Source organism: Neocloeon triangulifer, unplaced genomic scaffold (genome assembly GCF_031216515.1).
Source record: "Neocloeon triangulifer isolate White Clay Creek 2 clone unplaced genomic scaffold, ASM3121651v1 ptg000003l, whole genome shotgun sequence".
Lineage (NCBI taxonomy): Eukaryota > Metazoa > Arthropoda > Insecta > Ephemeroptera > Baetidae > Neocloeon > Neocloeon triangulifer.
This window is the reverse complement of record NW_026775546.1, coordinates 7077432-7103123: the sequence shown is the minus strand read 5'-3', so window position 1 is coordinate 7103123 and position 25692 is coordinate 7077432. Positions and strand designations below refer to the sequence as shown.

At 35.6% G+C, this 25692-nt stretch overlaps 1 protein-coding gene across 4 annotated transcripts in view; it reads left to right on the top strand.

Moving 5' to 3' along the window:
- The window catches only part of LOC132205635 (potassium voltage-gated channel protein Shab), a 58026-nt gene that overhangs the window by 15527 nt on the left and 16807 nt on the right, over window positions 1-25692 (top strand). For all 4 annotated transcript variants that reach the window (XM_059634832.1, XM_059634833.1, XM_059634830.1 and 1 more), the window contains exons 2-3: window positions 12653-13135; window positions 14135-14467. In XM_059634832.1, the coding sequence (XP_059490815.1) occupies window positions 12740-13135; window positions 14135-14467 (729 nt within the window). In that variant the 5' untranslated portion in view covers window positions 12653-12739. The remainder of the gene's footprint in view (window positions 1-12652; window positions 13136-14134; window positions 14468-25692) is intronic.

Sequence of the window (25692 nt, the reverse complement as noted above, 5' to 3'; positions counted from 1 at the left end):
TTCTGAGATGAAAAGGTAAAGAGTATGGGCTTGTGTAAAACTCTTCCTCAAAGATTTGAAAGCATTTATGAGACTTTTAAATAAATTTTATGGTATTTTCAATCTTATTGTCAGGAGATTTTTCTATTTCCTAACCATAAAATTACATTAGAACAATATTTGTTAAAAATAATTTTATGAAATTTGTTTTATTCTTTACGAAAGGATAAAATTATCAGAATCTCTAGCATTTTAATTTTTCAAAGATTCTAAAATGATGATTTTTAGGTGGGAAAAATTATTATAATAAATTTACTCAATTTTCTGAATAATATTTAAGAGGTGAATTTTACTGAAATACAATAAGATTTTTTAACAACAGTTTCTCAACATGATTATATTTGAGGCTAAAGTAAATCTTCCTTTTTTTCCTTTCGTTGCTCAATGTTATCATTCCGAGACAATTAAATGAGACGCGGTTGCTCTTTTTCTGCTCTCAAGAAACTAGGCGCAATAATTCTCGCTGATATTTTGCTTCGCTATACAAACCGCGCGTGTTGAAATTTGATGCTCTATTTTCACTCTAAAATACTACAGTTTTCTCTCTCACTAAAAGTGTTTCTCTTTCGCATTCAAGTCACAGTTTAAACCTCATCATGCCGAGAATGCAAAAAGATGCTTGATTATAACAGCCCAGCTCTCTCGCACTTTTGACCCACTTTTATGTATTTAATGTGCAACACGTCTTCCACGCCACTATACAACTCGAAGCTGCTCTTCCCTGCAGAGCGCACGATGATGAAAGGGCGAAATGCATCAAGCACAAAAAGCACGTTTCCTCTTCGTTTTGTGCATCTCAAGCACTGCATTCTCCTCAATGCGGAGGAAAAAATGTAACAATGGCGTCATTCTACTGTTCGCACTGACAATGAGACACATTTGTTTAGAGACGCGTTTTGAGAAAACGTTTTTAAATATTAAAAACTATTACAATTGAAAAAGAAAATAAAAAGATATTTTGAATAAGTTTGCGTATATATCTGAAAATTTTAAAAAAGGAAAACTTTCTTATCAGAGGTAAAGTGGTTAGAAGTAAAAAGTTATTTTTAAATATAGTTTATGAGTGTATTACATAAATAGTTAAATTATATTCAAAATTAAAAAAGCAAAAGAAGGCATTAAAAAAAAGGAGAAATATCAAATCTGAAATATATCCTTTGGGTGTCGAATTTTATGTTATTTTCTCGTTTTCATAATTTCTGCTAACTTTTTGCTCTCAATCTCTCCACAATTTTCGCAAACCATATTTGTATAAAAAGTTGCTCTAAAGTTATGGTGCACACATGAATTATTTTTTTATTTACATTTCACTATCGCTGTTTTTCAAATTCAAAACATGGAACCAAAAATTAAATTTTTCTATAGGAGCGAGAACAGTCGATCCCTTGAGTATACAAATTGGCGGCGGGCAGTGCTAATTGAACAAGGAAAGTAATTTATTCGGGTGGCGAAGTTTCTCTTTCTGCTCTGCCAATGTAAAATGCGAGCAGCTTTCACGCACCAGTTTTCAATTAGAGGCATTTTCCTCGAGTGCTAATTGTGTCACCGGCAATTAAGGGTGTCATTGTATCGGCCCCGCGAACACGTCGACCAAGAGTCAAACGGTCCGTCTCCGTGGTGCGCTTGATTTACTCGCCTTTGAACCTCGAACACGCTTTCCTACTTGATTTGTGACCGATGGGACAAAAATAATTGCCACGACAAAGACAAAGGAGCCTCGGAATGACAAATTAATTGAGTTTGCAGTCCCGTGGTGAAAACTGCTTGGAAAACCTTGGACCCGATCGGACTGTAAAAATCTAAATATATATACAAATTCTTAACAAAATTTGGAACCTATTTTTATTATTAAAGGATCTGTAAACATGTAAATTTAAAAAATAACTCAATTACATCTGATTGATTGGAAAGATAAAAAATATTTTGGTGTTAAAAATTTATGAAATTTTTATCTTTAGACAAGTAAAAAGATGTCTTCTGTTAGGGAAAACTTTATAAACAACTAAAAAGATTCTCGTAAGTTTTCGTCCGATATAAATTTATTATTTTTTGATAGAAAATTATCAGAATCCAAACAATATTGTTCTATTTAGAATTTTGATTTCATTGAAGTAATCAGCTGCATGAGGAGAATGTAAAAAAATCCATATTTAAAACAAGCCAATTTGATTATCTAGTTATAAACTTTTTGAAAGGAACACTTCGTCAAGTTTGATCTCTGGCGTTTGTCAAGTTAGAGAGTCCGTTAAAGCTTGGCTGGCTATTTTTCCACCGGCCCTAAATACACTCACACAAAGAAAGCTTTTTCACCGCCGCTCGGCAGTAGCAGCAGCTCTCTCGAAACACAATAAAAACAACAGTAAAGTAGCACCACTTTGCATAATGACGCCGCTAAAAAGGTTATATTGTCGGAGTCCGCACACAAACACACACACACACACACACGAAAAGAAAGAAAGAGCTGCATAATTGGTCGATCGCCTTGCTCTTCCTCTCTCACTGCTGCAGTCGCGCATTGTAATCAATTTTGCTGCATAGAAGTCGTACTTTTTGTTTCTTCCCTCCATAAATCATACCAAAGACTACAGAAATAGATAAATTCTCAATGGTAATAAATTCTTATAATAATGAAAATAATTATTTAATAATAATAAAAAACGATCAAAATTCTACAATCTATTTTCTAGAAATTTTGGAAACTCTTTATTTACTATTATTTATTTTCTTTTTTGCTGTAGAATTTCACGATTGAGGGTTGATTCATGGTGATTTGAAATTAAAGTCAGATTTTCGTTGATGGGTTTAGTGAGTCTTTTATTATTTAAGAAAATATTGCTTTTCTTAAACAACTCCCAAAAGCCATCGAGGAAAAGCCGACTTTAAATTCAAATCATCACATATTTTATTTAGTTGTGTTTAATTTTGTTTTCTTATTTTTTAAAGATATTGTAATCATTGAAGTTAATTGTTTTTCCCAGGTCAATTAAGTATCTTAGATGACACTATGCCAAGAGCCCTCACCATAAATTTAAACCCTTTGAGCCCGAACGCAACTCCGACTCGGTTGTGTGTCTTTTTTGCTTGTCTACATTGAAACCATATTTGCCTTGCAGAGCTGCTAGAAACCACCACAGAGGAACTAAAGAGTCTCGCCGCCACTCAGCGTCGTCCCACTGCATCGTCGTGAATAAATAATTAATTAAAATATGCTGCATCGCGTTACACTCCGTCGAGACTGCCTGCTTAATCATATGCGCTGCACCTCTTTTACCCCTTTTTTCTCTTCTCTCAAGAGAGACGCTTAACCACTGCAAAGAAGCGATGGAAATATAAATGCATGCACATACACTCCCCGGTGATTTGCATGGAAATGAGGATATGATTGTTAAGGCCGTCCTTTTTAGACGGAGCACGCTGGCTGCATTTAGTATAATGATCAAATTAAATATGGGAGAGTCCAAAACACAAAAGGCCGCAACGTCATTTTTCTCGTCCGGGCATACTGTCTCGAGTGCGATTATTTCATGCATCAGAGTCACAGGAAACTCTTGACATTGTTGTCGTAAAATGCATGAGCTCCGTTATTATAAAATGTACTGCATCAATTCATTTTGAATTCAAATTGAATTGAAGCAGTTTAGATGAAAATTTCTCTAAGCTTTGATGGACTCTAAACTTATTAAAAGCAGGAAATTAATTTTCTGAATTGTTATAATTCTTCAAAAGATCGACCCAAAGGAACTGAAGCTTCAACATTTTAGTATATTTAAAATTTCACACCATAGCTTTCAGTTCTTAATTTAAAAAATGCAGCAAATATATGAGAAATAAATTGTGGAAAAAATTAATTAAGGATATATATTTTAATTTGCCAAGAGAGTATATAATTGTCTAAATTTCAAATTATTTTGAATAATTTAAATTTTTGTTCCCATCCTCAAGAATTTCAGAGTTCATTTTGTCCACGCAGTTCATTTTTCGAGTCAATGACTTTACTTTTTACTTTTTACAGCAGCTTTCAGTTCTGATTAAAGTTTTCATTGCGGCCTTACGAATAAAAGTTGACTTCCTCCTCTCAATTAATCAGGCGGGCCGATCTGGAATCGGTCAAAATCTCTCCCAGTCACGCCGATCGCATTTTGAGCAACCTGAAAACTCGGACGCTTATCAACACCGAGATCATGCGGCCTTAATGTTAGGGCGTGTGTGTGCGAGAGAGGCGCAATAAAATCCCCTTGCGTATAAAGTTTAAGCGAAAAAATTTCGCCTATCTGTCTGCTAATGTTGTAAGCGCATTAAACCACCCTGCAGTTTCTGCAGTTAGGGGTGTTTGTTTTAATTTTGGGTCCGATCGCGTGATTCAACTTCATTTGCACCGCCTTGTCCCGTTTTAGGCTCAAACAATGGAATTAATAATATGGAGAGACCGTTCCGACAGTGGGGCCGGAAGGAAAGCACAAAAAATTAATGAAGGGCACACATTGCTATTTTCCAATTAAAAAAAATGCATTTAAAAATAATTTAATATTTTTAATAAAATATCCACGAAAAATTGTTCTTTTTAGTTGCATAAATTTCAATTAAATTGCAAAACAGCACAGTTGTGGTCTGATGTGCTGTTTTGCAATTCAACGCCTGAAACTGCGGAGTAGTTCTTATTAAATTATTTTCTTTTTAAATTAAATTGATATTGTTTATTACTAATTGAATGGAAACAAATGAAAAGTATACACTGAAATATCTCTTTTAATTACAACTGAAATGGCGAAATATATGATTAAAAGTCACAGTTCTCTTATTCTGATTATGCATATTTGATACAGACAAGCAAACGCCAATAAAATTTCAATTTTCATCTCCTTTTCTGACGGACGAGTGAGTTCGCCAAGAGAGGAGCTCGAAAGTTATCGCGCGGCAAAGATCCAATTAAAAGCTTTGCTCGTTCATTTGCTCGATTCATCAAAAATATCTTCATGCATTGGTTTTATACAGTTATACATTCTCAGATCTAAAACTTGTTTGTTTGTTTATTGCCCAAAAAGAATAAATTTGTGTATGAGAAGAAAGAGGCTGGAGTCCTTCCAAATATTATTGCCGCTCGTTTCGCGATTTTATTGTTATTTATCAGCAAACTCGCTCCCCTCGATTTATTCAGACCGGGATTTCCATTTCGCCGAAAAGCTAAAATGTTATTTTATTATTCGGAAGGCGCCGGAAAAAATCAGGAAGCGTTTTCTTTTTAAACCACCAGCAAAAGAGAGATGCACCCATTACCCTTTTTTATGACATATTTGCCCTTATTTTCCGTCTCATAATTCACTCTCTAGCTACTGGGGGCTCAAATTTATCGCTCGGCCGCCGAGGGGCTGTTTCGGCTCATTATATAATTCTCACAACGGCAATTATTGCGTCCAGAACGCACCAGAGCGGCAACATTCTATTTTCCATTGGGAAAGAGAACGCATAGCACACAAAAACGCTGGCTGGCAATGTGACAAATGAAAATTTCACGAATATAAACAAAAGTCGTATTCAGCTGGGGCAGTGAAAGGAAATATAAATATCTTAAAAGGGAGGTCGTGCAGAAGAAAAGGGTCCTAAAAGGAATATGTGATAAAATTTTGAGCATAAAAAAAGAGGGAAATAATTTGTATGCATTAAATATTAAAATTTGTAACCTTATAGCTTAAAAACCGATTTTTACAGTAACAATTTAAATAAATTAGATAAACACTAACAATTAAAGTAATTGAAAAACCTGAAAAACAATAGAAAATAAAGTTTTCCAAAGGTAGTGTCTGAATCTGCCTATAAGAGCGAAAATTGAATTTTCATCATGAAAAATGGATTAAATTTTTCAAATTTTTTTGCAACTCTTAATCCACATGGATAATTATAATTTTCTCGGTATCGTTTGATTCCCAAAATTTTTGAATGGTTCCAAAAATTGAGCGTTCTCAATTTACCTTAAGAGCAAAGTTTAAATTTGGTCATTAAAATTTGCTTTCATTTTTAAACTTTAAATCAGTGCACTCTAACAATTAAGTGAAGGGGTATATTGGACAAAAATAAACTTTAAAATGTTAGAAAGAAATCATATCCCTGAATGATATTAAACTAAGCCGTGTCAATTTTATCAATCCCCCTTAAAAAATTTTATTTTCATATTTCATCTTCACTTTTTACATTAAAATTCACCAAAATGCCTTCATTCGCCACTTTTTGTCTTTTCAAATTTTTTTAGGTTAATTTTTTGCACTGCCCTGCTGCATCAAATCTTGTGCTGAACACTCTATACAATATTTGTGGAGCCCAATTGAATTTTGCAGTGTTGACTACCACGGAGAGAGAACAAAGCGCGGCCGACGTGGATGCATACCAACGAACATACACAGTATGTTCGGCGCGATACGGACAAAACGTGCACCAGCATTTATTAATAATAGTAATAATAACATGCATGTTCCTCCGCGACGCCAAAGTGAATGGAATGAATGGATTCACTACACAAAAGCCAATTTTGCGCCAGACACCTCTCGTCGCGCACACTCGCCAAGCAGAAAAGTTAATTTGCGCCAACTCAGATAGTCCAGGCTTTTATTTCATCAACATCGTTGATAAAACCTTTACTTTTTTTGCTGAAAAATCAATTTAAATGCTCGTTATTTAAAAATTCAACGGATATTGAATTTTTTTTCATTAAAATATAATTATTGCATAAGCAAATATTTTAAATAAAGATAGGATTTAAGATTTGATCATAGATTAAAATTTTTACAAAATTTGAATTCAGAGAGATAAATGTAATGAAATGATTAAGTTCTCGGAAAATATTTTATTTTAAATCTAGTTAAAACTAAAAACCTCAAACTTTCCCTTTTTCTGTTATTTTCTAAGGTTGGCCAAATCTGAAATCCAATTTTCCCTGCACTTACAGTGACATTTATTTTCCAATAAATGAAATGAGGTCTGGGAAAATTGCTGTCTGGCGAAAAGCAACACACAATTTCCAAGGAAAACGCAACAACCGCTCCAAAGACAAGGGTTAAGCTCTAGCAAGCGGTTGCCTATATGGGCACCCAGGGTCAATATATTTGACCCAGATGCCGCTGAATTGGGATTTGGCCTGCGGGCGGATGACCAGCAAGAGAAGATGCTTCATTAGTCGTTACGCCTGGATCATGTGGGATTCACTGGGTCCAATAACTACAAATTCATTCACGGGGTGTTTCTTCAGATAGTGTATGTCTTTGCCTTGTATATTATTTTCTTATACATTTTGGAATTGTGCACAATATATGGCTAACATTTTTTTTTTATATAATTATAATAATTATAATAATTTATTAATTTTCAATTTCTATTATATTAAAAATATTTTTTACGTAATTATGAAAACTTAACGTGCGACTGTAAATTTTGTAAATAATTTGATTTTTCATAAATTACATGAATTTAGTTGAAACATTAAACGTGAAAAAAATTAGGAATTTAATCTTTCAACTCCCTTTTGGTTTATTAATATAAAATCATTCAAAAAATAATTAAATTTGAATCTTTAAATTTGAAATCATATTAATATTTTTTACTTTTATTTACACATAAAATTTCAAAATTAAGATATACATAAAATTCCATCAAACTCATGGAAATTACACTGATTACTCTTGAAATTCCTCCGCCCTACACGCTGTAATTTTGATGCCAAACTCGTCATGCGAATGCCGAGGGTGTCATCATTACACACCCCTAAAAACACTTTCAGCTGCAACCCCAATTCAGAGAAGCTCGTCAAAATCGAAAAGCTTGCCCTGGGGTGCCATAAAATGTGTCAGCAAAAATATACAAATCAATTTCACAGCCTTCCCTAAAGGTTTTAAATTCAAAACTCGTCAATAAACTCAATCTTAATGATGGAAAAATTAATTGCAATGAAAAAAAAATCGTTCAGGTGTGTGTGTATTTGTTTCGACTGCGTTCTTTCGGTGCTCGCCGGTTTGGGGTGCGGGCGGGGGTTGGTAGGCGGCTCGAGGGGCGGCTCGCAGTCCAGGGGTGGGGTCGATCAATACGGGAGGGCACGCCGTACAAATACATGCACGCCGCCGGTTTGGGCGCGCAGCCCCTGCTGCGTTGGCTGCACTCTCGCGCGTTGAGGGGTGCAGCCGCTGCAAAGGTCAAAGGTCGCCGCCGCCGCCGATCAAGTTATGATTGCGAGGACCTGCTGTTGCCACCGGCTGAAACTCATACCCCAGATCGTGGTCTCGGCCCCAGCAATGACACACATTCCGGCCAAATAATATTTATCTGCGGCAGACTAGACACGATCAAAGTTAGATTCAAAACCCCAGTCTCTCTGGAGAGAATTTTTATTAAAGTTTTCCCTTCAAACCAGTTTTATGTATAAAAAAGGATTATTATAGTTCTTTAATTTTAAAAAATATTCTCAAATTACAAATTGTAAATTTGGCTTAGATTGTTAAATACTTATTTCCATTAATTAATGCTTCAATTTTTCATGGTAAAAATATTCGGTGTTTCTATTTTTTTTCTAGAAAGCAATAAATTTATCACGCGAACGATAGATTCTTAATAATCCTGATATGGCTTTTTAGGGTGGAAAAATTAAATGAACAAGGTAAAGTGAAAACTTAGAAAATAATTTATTTGGTGTAATTCGTACAGTGAACAAAATTTTGAGATGAAATTATAGAGATACATCATGTTTAAGTTATATCATGAGATAATTAAATAGTGTTTAACACTTAACTTCTTATACATCAAAAGAACGATAATTTTAAATTCAACTTCCATACAAATATTAAAAAAAAAACTAATTTCATTTACTTTAATTTGCAGTTTATTCTTGTGAAATAGTTGATATTAAATAAAATTGTAATAAAGTATTTTTTAAATGGAAAAATTAAGAAAAAAGCTGGTCAAACCCACTTTCCTTTAGAATTAAACAACGTGAAAAGGGAGTGAAATATGCATCCCTCGTGCCAATGCAAGTAAGGAAGGGAAGGTGGGTCTCGGAAAGCGATTCACTCGAGCACCGGCAACGGCGTTATAATTTTTAGCCCGACTGCTTCTTTTGCAAAATGTCGTAAAAAGTAACGCGAGGCAGCAAAGAAGCTTCAGCTCATTCCGTTTTTTTTTTTTGCGTGAAAAATCTCATCACAAGGGTGTGCTTATTGAGCAAAATGGCCTATTTAGTGTGCGCGCATCATCATATTCGCACTCATGAATATCATTACCGCCGCACCGTTAAGGAGCAAAAGCGCAAAAACGGGGTGTTTTTTCGTGCACAAATTTGGCACTCGATTTGTCTTCTCGTCACACATTGCTATAGAAATCAATAGAAATGACCAAATAATAAAATTTAAATCAATATACTTTTATGGAACTGTACTTGGAATTAAAAATTTTCAGTTTTTAAAATAATTACTTGAATTTAATTCAGCGAGCTTAAATAAACTGAAAAGAATTCATCCTATACTTAAGAGAGTTGAAATAGCAGTAGAGAGTACTGCAAAAAAAAAACGCTTTTGTTATAAATAAAAACATTTTTTTAGGGATATTGATGGAAAATTTAAAATAAATTATTGAATTGAAGACTTTAATATATAAAATAAGTTTCTATTTGTAATGTTTTCTTTGAAAAAAGTTATTTCCTACGTTTATTTCCTAATTTATTTGGTAGTTTTTTTTTTAAACGTTCTTTTATTATTTTCCTTCGATTTAAACTCCAATCATATCATGCTTTATAAACCCCAAGTTTGCGAAACAGATCCTTTCCATTCACACGAAAGAGAAACAGGACGCAGAGCGTCAATTGCGGCGATTAACCCAGAAAGTGTCTCGTTGTTTCTTTCTTTCTCGGGCCGTGTGAAAGCATTGCTCGCTCCCGGCTGCAGGCTCCATCAAGTGTTCTTCCAGAGAGAAACGCGGGGGTGGTGGAGAAAATAACAGGCCTCCATGTGCGCCCGCGAGTATCGATTCGGCGGCAACGAACATGTGCCTCTCTCTCTGTACACCGTGCATCTTAAATTGCGCGTCTCTGCGTGACATTGCGAATCGCCTCCCCTCGCACCCCCACCTCCCTCGCACCCTTTCCATTCAAGACATATGGCGGCGTCTGTACGTTGTTGCCCGTTTCTTCCATTCCGCGGTCTCAACTGACGTGCCTGTTGCGTGTGTCGTTGTAATTTCCACAAATGCACACACACCGAGTAGCTCCCCCGTTCCCTCTCTTTTTACCCGCCGGAGATGAAAAAGTCTGAGACTGACTGGCGTGCGGATGGTTTCTTTTTAAGGAATGATCATTACAAGCGGATTTCAATTTCCGAAGAGATTTATCCTGACAGAAGAAATTCAGAGAAATGGAGAAATTTAAAAAAAAATGTGATATATTTTCCTAAATTTTACTTTCTATTTTAATAATACGTCGGTAAAATTAGTATCGGAACCAAATTGACCAAGTTAATTTTTGAAAAAGTAATTCTTTGCGCACTTGAGCTACTCGTCTTGTTATTGAATTAGAATTGAGCTAAAACCTTTGCCCTAATTTTAATTTTTATTACAAAAGAATTTTAATAAAAAAGTGCCGATTTATAAAGGAAATTAAGTTCATTTTGTCTAAAAGTTAGAAGAATCAAATTGCATTAAGATTATTATCCTAAAAATTGTGCTTCAACGCAATTAAGAGGAAAAACACTTCAACTCTCCCTTAAGTTTTTAGTTGCTTTTAATAGAAATTTTAGAAAATTTCTATAAATTAATATTTCCTGTAAATGCGCTGCAATTTTTAATCCCACCAAACAATTGAAGGTTTCTTTCATTTTCAATCTAGTTAATAGACTCTCTGACTTTAGGGGTTGCATTCTAACATGAGCCATTAGCCATTGTCTGCAGGTTTGTGTTAAAAGACGAAACGCGCCTGCAGCTCTTGGTTTAGGCAATCTGCGTAACGTGAGTGTAATACCAGTTGCATACCTTTAAAATTCTAGGAATTGGGTAACCTCAAAAATAGAATGCAAGACATATCAATGGAAATAAAGGATAAACAGGACTAATTGATGAGATTAAAAAATCCGAATCTATAGTAGAGATTATTAAAGAAGCAATTGAAAATAAATATAATAAAAATAGTTTATTCTCAGAAATGTTTGGTCATTTGGTAAATAACTAAAGTTACTAGTTTGTAAAGGGGAAAATTTTGGTTTTCTGCATAGAAGAAACTTTTTAATTTCAATTTCTGTCTACGTGCCTTTTTATAACGCACAAAGTTAATTTCCTAGATCATTCAAGAAAGTCGATTGTAGAACTGGTGCACATGATTAATTCAAAGACCTCTCTCGCATTGCTCTTTCATGTCTCGTGTGGCCTGATAAATATTCAATAGCCACGGGCTGAGGCATTCCTAGCTCTCATCTCTCGCAGCCCCGCAAATTGTATAAATCTCGGAGGCCTCGCGATGTGGAAATATTTGCCCTGCCTAACCCCATTAGCCGTCGGAATGCCTCCCTATCCCAACACGCGGCCTACTTTTGTGCATCCCTGATGCTCTCTCGGAAAAATCGTGATGGACAACAAAAGGCCGAGGAGTGCTATCTGCCCCCATATTGATCCCACAACGTCGTCTCAACTGATTTGTATTCACGAACCACGCTTAACTTGCCCGGCCTTCTTTTCCCTCCTAAGCCGCCGCCGCCGCCGCTATTTTATACAAAGGGGATTAGACTTGTTACGAGAAAATTAGAAAAAACGGCCGCGCCGAAGCGCTCGCGAAAGGAACACTATCGCGGTATCGCGCCCGACTTAAACACGAGAGAGACACACGAAAAATGAGCAGTCACGAAATATCTGCACGCGGTGTGACTGGTGTTCAGCTGACATTTAGCCCAAGCGTTTTTACACGCGTGACTTGAAGTTCAATCAGATGGCTTTAAACACTCGCCGTTGTTAAAAAGTTAGAACTCGTTTTAGAGCCGGAGATAAAAATTCACTAAAGGACATGTCATGCAGCTTAGTCATTTTTTGTGTGACGCCAAAAAACCAAACAATTATAATAAAGTGTGTTTAAGATTTTTTTGTACGCCTGCATATAAATAAACAGTTTAAAAATAACATTTTTAAATTTTTAGCTCTAAATTTATTATAAGAAATAAATTATACTTTTTAAATATTTTACTCAATAGTTATTTATTAAAACTTCATTATTTTAATTGTTTAAAATTCTTAGATTTCTACCAATATAATATGCATTGAATTTAAATTAATTTAACCCTGTAAAGTGGATATTACATTAAAATGCTTCTCACAAGCAGTGTGTATTGAACGTAATTTGTGTAAATGTGATAATTTGTTGAGTCATTTATTTCCTTTAATATAGTTATATAATTTTTATTATACATTTTTATCATTATGAATGATTTATTTAGGATTGGCAGGAATCACCTGATAATGTATCAATAAAGTAACTTTCGGAACTTTGAAATTATCAAATAAGGGGAAAAATAACAAAGTTAAAATTATAAAAAAAAACATTCTTAGGAAAACCCGAACGCTTTTGTTTCCCATTTTAAATATTTGCTGGATTTTTGTTTTGTTTCAGAGATCAAAATGAGTGGCTGCGTAGAATTATGAAGAAGCATCCACGCACAGGGTACCTGGACAAGGGCTGAGCGGCAGCCGAGGGAGGATGTCCGAGGGCGACGCAGAGAGCAAGGAGGTGGCGGCGGAGGCGGCGGCGCCACTTTCGGCCGCTCCGACCAACACCATCAAGTGGGAGCTGGCCAAGGGTGACGAGATGGAGGGCGGCGTCAAGGAGGTGCGTTACGCGCCCTTCCCGTCGTCGCCGCCGGCCGTCGGCGCCATGCAGCGCACGCACTCGCGCTCCATGTCGTCGCTGCCGCCAGAGCCGTTCATGATCATGCGCAGTCGCGCGCTCAACCGACGCGTCGTCATCAACGTCGGCGGCGTCAAGCACGAGGTGCTGTGGCGCACCCTCGAGCGCCTGCCGCACACCAGGCTCGGACGTCTGCGCGACTGCACCACCCACGAGGCCATCACTGAAATCTGCGACGACTACTCGCTGGTCAGTATAAATTAAAATGTTTTATTCTAAAAAATAATTTATAAAAATTGAAATTATTGACAGAGTCATCTAATCAACTCTTTACAACAATAATCGTAGTCAGATTTTTAAATTTTTTCCAACAATTGCTAAAAGTTGCACCTATTGTTGTAAACACTTGATTTGACTATGCCGATAAATAGAATTGTAGATAAATATTTTCAACTTTGATAATATATCAGAAAAATTTCAATTCCATCATCAAATATTCAGAGTTTTGATTATGATTTTGAAAATTGGATCGACTAATCCGAAACTGCATAAATTCATTTTTTGCACATATGATAATAATTTCAGAGACTAAGAAAATTAAGAATATTTTATTAAAAAAAGCCTCAGCAAGACCTTTTTCAACAGACATAATTTAACAAAAGATTAAAATCGTTATTGCAAACTTGAGCACCTTTTCATTGGAGGTTCACCTGCTTTTTTCGCCAAATGAAATAGAGTCTTAAGGAAAGTGAGCTGTGATCTGTGATTTCTATAAATTCAATTAAATCAACCCCATTGTGTAAACCCATTCAATTTCAATCAAGACTTTGAATTATAATCAATTTAAAAATTTAATAGTTTCCTATAACATAATAACTGTATCTTTCACTTGCAAATATATTTATCTGGAAAAACTATTTTCTTTAATTTTATTTTAATTTCAATTGAAATTTTGTTCCACATATATAAAAGAAAATTTTGCAGTGCAATTTTCAAAATAAGAATTGAAAAATTGAAATTCAGCGATAATTTGCAGAACGAATCAGGTTTTAAGTATAAACGTAGAGCTTGTATCAGCTTCGAATGTTTTTGGTGGAAAAAAGCGAATCCCAGTTTTCACTCTTAAGAAATAAGAGTGCCAGTTTCTCGGTCAAAATTTATACGTTTTATCAATACAAATTTGTAGACTTTCCGAATTTAAAATATTTACAGGTGTGATTATTTATTATTATTATTTATAATTTTTAGGTGGACAATGAGTACTTTTTTGACCGTCACCCCAAGTCCTTCTCATCCATCCTCAACTTCTACCGCACCGGCAAGCTGCATCTGGTGGACGAGATGTGCGTGCTGGCGTTCAGCGACGACCTCGAGTACTGGGGCGTGGACGAGTTGTACCTCGAGTCGTGTTGTCAGCACAAGTACCACCAGCGCAAGGAGCACGTCCACGAGGAGATGCGCAAGGAGGCCGAGTCGTTGCGGCAACGCGACGAGGAGGACTTTGGCGACGGAAAATGCGCCCAGTACCAAAAGTTCCTCTGGGACCTGCTCGAGAAGCCCAACACCTCGCTCGCGGCCCGGGTGAGTTAATTTAATTCTCTCTGCCCAAACTCTTTCTCTCCCCCTCCGTTATATCCGTTTATTGGTTTCTCTGTTCTGTGTTGTTGTTAAATGTATACCATGCATACACCACCTCTGAGATAAACATCAACAAAAAATCGTAATCAAAGGAAAAAAGTCATATACCCGAACATATCATACACACTACATATATTTTCAGGCAAAAGTGCGATATTTCGTGCCGGTTGATTTTTTTTCATTGTCATTGAGGCTGCCATTTGAGACCACGGTCAGTGAACTGTGACATTTTAAAAGGTCAAAATGTGCTTCGAAAAGCAGTTTTACGACAAAAGAATTTAGAACAATGTATTTAATAGTAAAAATTCATTCATTTGAACATAATTTTGATTAAAATTAGAGCTGCAAGGTTTAAAAATTAGTAAATATTGTAATAAACATCTATTATTACTTTCAAATTACCAAAGACTAAAGGATGAAGAAAAGTTTCATTATTATTTTGGTTAATTTTTCCAATAAATTTTTCAGTGAATCTTAATGACAATTTTTTTTATTCTTTCTTTAGAAAACTTATGTACATCTGTTTACATTTAAAAATTACATTATTTTTTTAATAACTACAATGATTCAGATCGGAACTTTTAAAAGCTCCTACACGTCTATTATATTATATATTTCGCTGGGTCAAAACTAGCTCACGGCTTATCTCTCTGTCGAGATCAAATTATCGCGGTGGTCGGCCGCGTTGAGAAATATTAAGGTCGATGAGCTGCCGTCATTTTTCACACACACAAACACGCCGCTGCATTCAAAGCAGCTGGAAGCAAATGAAAATTGATCTGATGTCGCCAAACACAAACATTGCAGCGCCGGGACATAAAAGAGCCCTTTCTGCCCATTAATGGCGCAAACATGTCCGCTTGTTGTTCTTTGCAACTCCGCCATCATACACGCATTACCGGAAGGCCGAGCGATGGAGATCAACACAGGCGAAAGAAATTTTTCAATTTTTTGTACTTTCTCTCGGACTAAACTTTATTTCTACTGATTTCTACGAACTTATTGAGAATTTCTTTACCACGGAAATGAACCTGGTGCTTAAAATATCAACGTAAAAACTGTTTTAAATGGAAAAAATATCTTCTGCAATAACTCATTTGATTCCTTTTAAAATCTCAAAAGTTAATTTGAAAACCGTACAATATTAAGTCGATTTGGAAAAACAGATCTCCAAAATTATTTTCACAATCCTTTTTTTTTAATTCCATTTTTCTTCCATACTTGCCATTTTAAAATCTATATTTTGAATTTTTTTTTATAAATTGAATAATCACATTATGAATATGAAAAAAAATTACATTTTGTGGTCAAATTTGAAAATAAATTACAAAAAGACGCATTGGAGGGGGTATACGAGGGCCGTAGCACGAAAAACATAAAAGTAATAATGAGAGGCGCAGCAACTGGGGCAACACATTTTGCGCCTATCCATTTTATCCCCGGCGCCAGGCGTGTAGCACTGCGTCAGGTGTCGGACGCAATTTTACAGCGCGCAGAATTATTTGATGGTCTGGAAAACACACACGTTGGGTCGTGTGTGTGTTTTGGCGAGACATTTTCTCTCTTTCTCCCAAAAGCGTCCATAATTTAGTGCCGCAGTGTGATGCAGCTTTTGGCCCGCCGTGTGTCTTTTCAAGCAAAAGTGGCAAACTCGAAATATTAATCTTCTCGCTCGGAGGCGGCAGATGCGCGAATTCGGAACAAACGATTTCCTTCTGATGGATTGCTCGGCTGCGCTCAATGGGACGTACGTGCAATGTATCCAACTAACGGCGGGTGATTGATTCCCCAGCTCGCACGCCTCTTAGTTTGTCAGAGGCGCCTGCGAATTTGTCTTACATATTCGTGTCCTTGGATAAATTTCAAAAATTGCCTTATGCCTACTTTTTCAAATTGACTTTTGCCAATTTTTGCAAACTATATCTTGCTAGTTGAAAAATGTCTACAATTTAAAAATTGTAAATTTTCAAAAAATTGATAAACCAAAATGGTTTCATTAAAATAAATTACCGGGTTAACTGCATAATTTTTGTTAAGTGCAAAATGTTAAAACCAACTGAAATACAAGCTGGAATTTTCATACAAACATTAAAAATATTTCAATTGAAATTATTAAGCAGCCAAAATCAGTTCAAAAATTCACAGCTTTTTGTTGCAGACACAAATTTAGATTTGCTATTCCATAGAAAATTGGAATGATTTTAATTGATATATTCATTTAATATTCATGGGAATGGTCGGATAAAAATTATCGAGTATCAAAGTTTGATTCACCACAATTCTTTTCGCCTCTACCAACTCTAAACTCGAACTTTAGTTAAAGGAAATACTAATTGAAAAATTGTGATTCTGTTGATCAAAATGAGTAAATTTTGGATTCCTCTCATTACAAATCATAAATCGAGCAAAAGCAGAGCAATTCATGTTCAAAAATCGGATTATTTCAATTTTTTTTTTAAAGGAGTGCAAAGACTCTGTGCATAGGAAGGAGTAACATGTTGCAGTACAAAAAATGCATCTCTTGAGAGACCTGGCTGCTTTGTGTGGCACCTCGTGGGCAGGAAGCACCACGCGACAGTGCCCAGCAGCAGCAGCGAGCGACCTATTGCATGCTTGCTTTGAGGAAAATCGATCTGTACACTGGGCGGCGAAAAAAGTGCCCGCCAAATTTCAGTATCAGGAATGTGACTGAGGGGCCACTCGGAAGGAAGGAAAGGCGAGCTAGGAAAGCAAGTTTCCGACACCAAAGAGACCCCCCATCGGCGGACCTACCCCTATTTGCATGCAGAGCGAGTTTCAATTAAGGCAGGCACGTCAAGGAAACAATTATTCAGCGCCGCACAATGTCTATTTACCGACCGACCTACGGGGCGACAAGATAGAAGAGTGTGTGCGGCCGGTCGCTCAGTATGTCTCACAAGAAAAGGGGCATTCTTTGCCAAACGAGCCTTAATGAAGTGAGCGAATTCCTTGTCAGATCACATTCTCGGCACTGCGGAGGAAAATAAGTTTCAAAATAGCAAATTAAAAAACTTGCGAATGCAAGAAAGTAAAAGAAATTTTAAAAATTTTGTGTGGTGAATCGTTTTCATAGATTTACCAAAATTATTTACTTAAAATTTAACTCATTTTATTTGTGCGAAACTTATTTATTTAAATGTTTGATGTTGGAGCACAGAAGAAAAGTAGAAACCAATGTGTTTAAATTTTTTATTCTTCAACCATTAGTACAAAACTGAGGAATTCAGTGGTCCTTTTTGTTAACAGTGGTTTTTTTTTAGTTCTGATAGCCCGAAAATGTAAAAACATTTGAACTCGAAAATAATTAATTAGAACAAAAACAAAACAATTATTTTAAATGATGATAAAAATTTTGTATCCAGTACATTGTGGACTTAAATTTCTTATTTAAAATAGTAAAATACACGAATTTCATGAATTAAATATAAATTTGGCAATTTATTTAAAATTATAACGTTTTATCATGTAAAAATATGACAATATCTTTTAAAGCTTTTCCACTTGACAAAGTACAATAGTTGTCGCTCACAAAAGCCGGCAAATAAGCCGGCTTTGAAGCTCCATGCTATACGCCCTATTGCGTACATACACATTTCTCTCCCTTTTCCAGCCGAAAAAGCAGCCAGACGGTCGGTCCACTGTATTTCCACTGGCTACACTGCATATTGTATACTGGGCAGGGTGTTCGCCCACATCCATTGTCGCCCCCGAAACAACAAAAAGAGCAAATCCACTCGCCACCGCTTTTTCTGCGACTTTCGGCTGCAGTTTACGAGTGTGCGTGTGTGACGTCAATCGCAAAAAGGTTAAGGAGCACACCACACCCCACCCTGCAGGCGTCTGCAAGGAAAACCTTAATAAAGACGCGCAACAAAATTATTAATTTTATATATTTATAAAGGCCACAAATTTCCGTGGATAGAGTTTGTTTCTGCTGCCAAAAACAGTGGTTTTGGGGTCGAGGGTGCTCACAGCGGCGCATTCACCGACTAATGAGGCCCTCGAGATCCACCCCCGCTTGTGAAATAACGCCTCTTTTTCGAGAACCACGCGGCTTTTGAGAGGGTGTGTGCCGAGAAAAGAGAAATTTTGATTGCGAAAGAGTAAATAACATCAGATTGGGATGAAAAGAGAAAAAAATTATGTATTTTTTTTTTAATTTTCAGTAAAAATTTTATTCATTGAAAAGAATTGAAATCAATCCTTTTTCAGGTTTTTATCTGACGAATAAACATTAGAATTTCTAATTCAAAAAATAAGCCGACAGCTGTAAAATACTTCAAATGAACTTACTAAGATTCATTTTCTGATTGTTAATAGTATTTATTTTCACTCCTTTGCCCTTAAAATTTGGAATTGAAAGTCCCTTTAGAGTTGAACTTTTAATTCTTGGAAAGTAATAAATTTTTGTCTCTGCTTAAAAGAATAACAGTTAATTAATAATTTTTGTAATTTTGGAAAACACGCAACACATGACGCAGTTGAAGCATTTTCACTAATTACAGTTTTTCTCTTGTACCGTTTTTTGTTGTGTAAAAAAAGTTGTGCCAAGCCCCAGTGCTAATGGCCGAAGCGAACAAATCACTCGGTCATCAAGGGCCTAAGCACGGCTTATCGGCCGTCACTACTTTTGACCCAGTCATGCACCCCTTTGGAAAAAATCGCTTGCCGAGCGAATAATGGGGTGCAAGGTCAAGTGGAGCGACCCCTCGGTGGCGCTAATACGAAAATTCCGTGACGTCACCCCCACTTACGAGAGAGGGCAACCATATTCCCGAGCACCGTGGAATAATAATCAAAACAAATGCCTCCACTCTCGGGCCGTGACGTCACAATTGATTACATTATTCGCGCGCGGCCCCTTTATCAATCCTCTCAGCTGTTTCCGACCGAACGCTGCAGCCTGTGCGCAAACACACGAAAATCCAATTACTGCGTCGCACCACTTTCCTTTCAAACTGCTGGGCTCCAGCTTTGCAGATCGTGATTAATTTAGGTCACCAAATAATTTAGTAACTTCTGAGGAAAAAACTGGAAAATCTCTTATTTTTGTTAAAAATACTATTTTATAAAAATTAGGTACTATTTTTGTAATGTTCAATTTTTTGTTCTTTTTACATTACCATTGGGAAAGTTGCAAGAATTAAAAATATTTTGAAAGTGACTGAAGAGTTAAAAAAAAAAATATAAAAATCCTGAAGTTGAAGATTGCTTACAAAATTGTTTTCGTTCAAAAATTATAAGGATTTTTTAACTTCCAAAGTTTTCCAGCAGAAATAATGTTACGTTGAATAACTTTGGAAGTGCATAGCTTTTCAAATATTTTGCAATTGGAAATGGAGCAGAAAAAATCAACATAAAATAAAGAAAAACTCGGCAAATATTATAAATGCTACAACCGAGCGCCTGCAAGAATAACAACTTATGCAACCGGCATAGCATTTATTTTAAATCATAAATTGTTTTAAGGTGATTCTTCTACGGGGTTTTGGCCAAAACTAGAAATGCTGCAATGGATTTCAAATGATTCAGATTATAAAAGTTGAACTATTGAGTGTTAATGTTTCAAGTATAGAAATGATTTATTTTCGCCCCATCGCTTCTTTATAAGGGGCCAAAGTAATGTCCGAAGATCAAAAACGGGTAAAAATCCACGTTTTTCTACCTTCTTTTGCTCGTAACTTTCCATTTTGCAAAGTGAACAATATTTTTCTAGATAGCTTTCGATTCGCAAGATGTTAAAGTATCCAAAAAAAGCTAAAAAATTATAACTCTTCTGTCATTTTATCACCCGCAGAGAAATAGCATTTATAAATGGCCCGTTAAAATTAAAAAAATTTGATTTCTCAGGGGTTGATAAAATGACAGAAGAGTTATAATTTTTTTGCTTTTTTTGGATACTGTATCTCCTTGCGAATCGAAAGCTATCTAGAAAAATATAGTTCACTTTGCAAAATGGAAAGTTAACAGCATAAGAAGGTAGAAAAACGTGGATTTTTACCCGTTTTCGACCTTCGGACATAACTTTGGCCCCTTGTAAAGAAGCGATGGGTCGAAAATAAATCATTTCTATACTTGAAACATTAACACACAATAGTTCAACTTTTATAATCTGAATCATTTGAAATCCATTGCAGCATTTCTAGTTTTGGCCAAAACCCCGTAGAAGAATCACCTTAATGATCATTTTCTGAGAATGGTGCAAAATATTTTTCGTTCCACATTTTAAGAAAGTGAAAATAATAGAAAATAAAATGGATGTAAAGAAATTTTCATCCCGTGGAAAGTGAAAGTGCTCGGTTGGAATATTTTTTGGACGAAAACCAACTTTCGGAGAGTGGGTAAAAATGTAATGCCAAGAGTGTTCTGACGGTAGTAAAATGTCGCAGTAGCAGAGCCGCATATATAATAGGAACGCACGACATTTCTCTCTCTGGCAGAATTTATGCCCAGCTGCAGGAAGGAACAAATTGCTTTCACAGCTGACATTCATTTAAAACGCGCTCGATTTTTCCCTGCCCGGACGAGTTGGATTCAATTACACAAAAGTGTGGAGCACACACGTGTGTGTGCGTGCGAGATCTGGTCATTTTTTTATACCTTAACGGCGAGGTTTCACGCCAGACAGAAAATTATAACAAATTCTGTCGCGCTGACAAAAGCGACACGAATTGTTGATTGCGTGTCTCTACAAATGAAAAAGTATATTATATAAATATGTTTCCAACTGGAAAAAAATTAAACGAAAAAAAATCTCAACTGCACCTAAAGAGAGCACATTAATTTTCTTGACAATAAAAAAATGAATTAAATATTTAATTGCTGATGAATTTAAATTTGAAAAAATGGAAATATTTAAATTATAGGGACTTTTTTTCGAAGGGATGAAATTTAAAAAAAAAAAAATGTAACTTCTGTAATATATAATAAAGGAAGTAATTTTATTTTGAAATTAAGACAAAATTTTTAGGAATGTTTGTACAGTAATTAAAATAATTAATAAGAAAAATTTAAGCTTTGTACATGTTATTGCTGTTAAGCTGGCGCAACCGAAGACCATTATTTATTTGTCGCTAAGCCTTTACTCTCAGCGGACCTGTGCAATTTAAACCCATCCGATCAAGAGCCATAAATTTCGCCACCCCTCACACATCGAGAGGGGCTGTGCATTCGGGCCAAGTGCATGCAATCAAACAGGTGCTGCATTACTTGTTGAATGCAGCCGTGCTGAGTGCACGGGCAAGTACAACGGCGCGAAAAGGGACAAAAAACGAGAGGGTTCTCCGATGGCAGCCACTTTGTCCATTGTTTTTTCCGCTCGGCACTGATTGATGACTCTCCGCCCCCGGGCCGGCTAATGAGAAATATCGCACCGCTCCCCTCGCGGCTCCGAAAAATCGAAATCAGCAGCCTGGTTCACTTTTCTGTAATTATACATACCTTTTCTGTAGTGAAGGAAAAGCTTTATAAACAACTGTCACCACTCACTCACTCACCAACAACCACAATGTCACACACACACACACACACACACACAAAATCACACCTCTGGAAAACTCATTTTTACACACCACAACTCTTCCTTGTCAGAGCTGTCCTTTTTGCATAAAATTGTATACATTTATGATTAATTAATGTCTTTTTTTTACATTTTTTTCTCCTTTTTCAGAAACCAACAGATTTTACAAGTATAAAAATTTACTTTGATTTGGAAACTAAAAATTAATTGTTGAAGAAGAAACAAAAGTTGACAAAAAATCTATCTTAATTTATAAATTTTCTGAATGAGAATTTTTACTTAAAAAATTCTTATAATTTTTATATAATAATAATTTAAATTTGTGTCATTTTTTTTAATTTTTAGTTTATTAATAAATTGCAATATAATCCAAGTTTGAAAATCTTACAGCTTAAATTAACAATGATTTTTATTTTTATCTAATTTATTAAATTTAAAATTAATCCTTAACGGATGGAAATTTTCCTTAAAATCTTTCAAATTTCTCATTTTGGCCCAAAGAAAAAATCTAGTATAAATGAATTTTTAACATAAGCACTCAGTTTCTGTGTATAAATAGAATTTTCAATGTTAACCTTAAATAATTTTGCTTTTACTTTTTACAAATTTTAACTATTGAGATGGTCCAACGTTAGCAATTATATTTTGTTGCCAGATTAAAGCAACTTTTTTATGGAATAGGATAAATTTCATATTATTTTTTTATGTAATATTTGAATAATTTTTGGTGTTCCTTCTCCCTTCCAAAGACCTTTTTATTTGATTTGTTTTCCCCACGATTTAATATGCTGATTGCGTGCTTGTCCGTTTGTTGCACTTTTGATGTTGATATCATGATTATGTTGAGTGTCCCAACATCAAAGGCGCAGAATTCTTTCGGATTTGATCCACTATAAATATTTTCTGCTCCTTTTGTGCTTGCGTGTGTTTCTTGTCCGTTTTTTTTTGTTCCGCCTTGACGTATCTCTCTCTCTCTTGTCATAATAACTCCAGGAATAATCCATCTGATTATTATGACTTTGTGTTTTGAGCCTCGGAGACGAAGGAAGTTCGAGCAAAAAAAAAAAATCATCTTAAACAAACATTGGCAATAATTTCTCACTTCCTCCGTTTCTAATGATCTTTTTTTCCCGAATTTGTGGAAAAAAATAATAATTTTGTACAAAACTGACGTGATTCTCTTCTGTTGTGGACGTTCGTGATCGGAGCTTGGCGCTGCTTCCTCTTCTGCTACTTCTCCTAGCTCTGGACTAACCTCTCAAATTTCTCCTCCCTCTAAACTTTTCAATTAACAAATAATGGCGTAATAGCGAAAGGGCTTGAGCAATGACCAGCTTCACAGGAATGATACCTCCTGCAGTATTATTCACCCGAGACGCTCCCAGTCGCGGCCTTGAAAAGGGGCGCCCACCCCGAAGAGGCCGAGGCTGGGTCGCGACTCTCCTGTTCTCACGGAGGGTGGGCGAGGTGGAGGCTCTGCTGCGGCAGAGTCGCGGGGGCAAATGTCACTAGTCGAACCGCAATCCCAACCGTCGACCCTGACCGGAAAATCTCTGAACGGGCTGAAAAGTTTTTGCCTGACAAGAAGAAAACGGAACCGAATCTACTGCGAATTATATAAATATTCTTCGGCTGAACGTCGACCGGGCCGCCAAGATCTCGGAGTTTAATTTTTTTAGATAAATAAAAAAGAAATCAAGGCTTTAAATAGATTTAAATCGATTACATTTCTGGAGAGGTACTGTTGGTTGTTGCTTTGTTTTTGGCACACTTTCTCACATAGAGATTAAGAGTGACAGTTTTTTGGAGAGCATCTTTTGCACAGAATTAATTTTTAATTGTAAGGGGGGAATAAAGCAACTTATTTTAACCAATTTTAACTTTAAAATTTGTTAGGAATAACAGTAAAAAAGTTTAAAAAGGAGGAAAGTAATTGTTAAATTATTTATAAACTATTGTTTATAACAAATTGTTTGAAAAAAAAGAGTAAAATAATCATGATCATTAAATTTGTTATTAGCATTTTAAACTGACTTAATTTCTCATTCTAAATCCTCACTTTTTTTAATTTAGAATTTTGTAGTTCTACAAAATTACACCATAGTGTATGAACGTTTTGATGAAAAAATTTTGATCAATTTTAAATTATTTTATTATTATTATTTTTTTAAATTTTAGATCGCTAGAACTTAATTTTCTCTTAACTTTTTTTATTTTCCCCCTAACAGATGCTGTATTATTTTCAGGTGAAATATTTGATATTTACATTTATTTAAAATCTAACTTTTAATTTAATTTTCATTTCTTAAAAATTTCTTGGTTTCCTGCTCTACATTACACTTGTCACTTCTCGTGCAAACAAAGCAAAGTCACAGTCAAATAATCTCCAGTCAAAATTTTGCACTCTCAGGAACGTCGATGTTCCAGCAGTTTTCCCGCACCGGAAAGCAAACCACTCTAAATATCACATCTCTCTCCACTAACACGTGCATGTCTGAAATATGCCGTGTGATAAATCCACCTGTCAAAGTACATATTATGCCCTTTGTTCTGGACGTGCTTTTTTGTATTATACATTTTTAAATTCGTCCGCAAGTGCAAAATAATCAATCGCTAACCGGAACGACGAGCTGTGCATGTTTCCACGAAAAAGAATGAAAATACCACTTATTTTTGAGCGGCTTTTTGCAATCAGCTCTCTCGCTGCTTGTGTTTTTGCTGTATGATAATTTCTAATTTCTCTCCGACCTCTCTTACTTCGCTATCTCGCGACAAACTAAGTGGGCTGCTGTGAAATCGATGGTGTTTTTATACTATATATTTATTTTCTCTCGGTGTTCAGTGGTGGTGATGGTGGGACTATATGAAATGGTGTTTTGTTGATGTTCACTTGTTGTCTGCACACTCTGACGAGTCTGAACAATTCTCTAGCTTTCTGTTCGATCTCAAATCGAACAGAATTTTTTATTAAAAAAAAAAGAAAAAAACTGATGTAATAATCATTTATTGATTTTGTGAAGGAATAAAATCGTTCCACGCATATCCGCTCGCTCTTGTTACCAGCGCCGAAATTCGCATGTCGTCCTGGTCCTCTGACCTTTCGAAAAATCGTATAAAACCAATAATATACCTTATCGGTCAGAAAGTGCGGCAGTTTGGACAAAAACGTCCTCTGGTTTTATCGACACGATGCTCTCTTAACTGCTGGGATCGTTATAGGGGATCGGCTTCGTCCATATAATTACAATGAGCGGCTGTTAATTCTCTCGCAGCTCAACCAGTGGTTCATTATCAACTCCGTCTCCTAGTTTTTCTACAGATTCATATAAAACAAAAATTTAAGCAGTCCATATTTTGCTGATTGCTGGGACATAAAATCCTGAATAATTAAAACGCGCACGTATTTACTAAATATTTCAAGATGGAAGGATTATTTTATTAAATAAAGATCTTAAAAATTGAATTTTAAAAATAATTTTTGTAATTTTTCTATGCTGATTGAAAATCGGAATTTAAATTTAAATTTTATCGCCAGCATCAAATTAGGTATTAAACTTAAAAGAGGACTCTTATAATTTGAAAAGTCAATTGAAAGGTTAGAAGGAATCGATTTCTGACCAAAAACTCG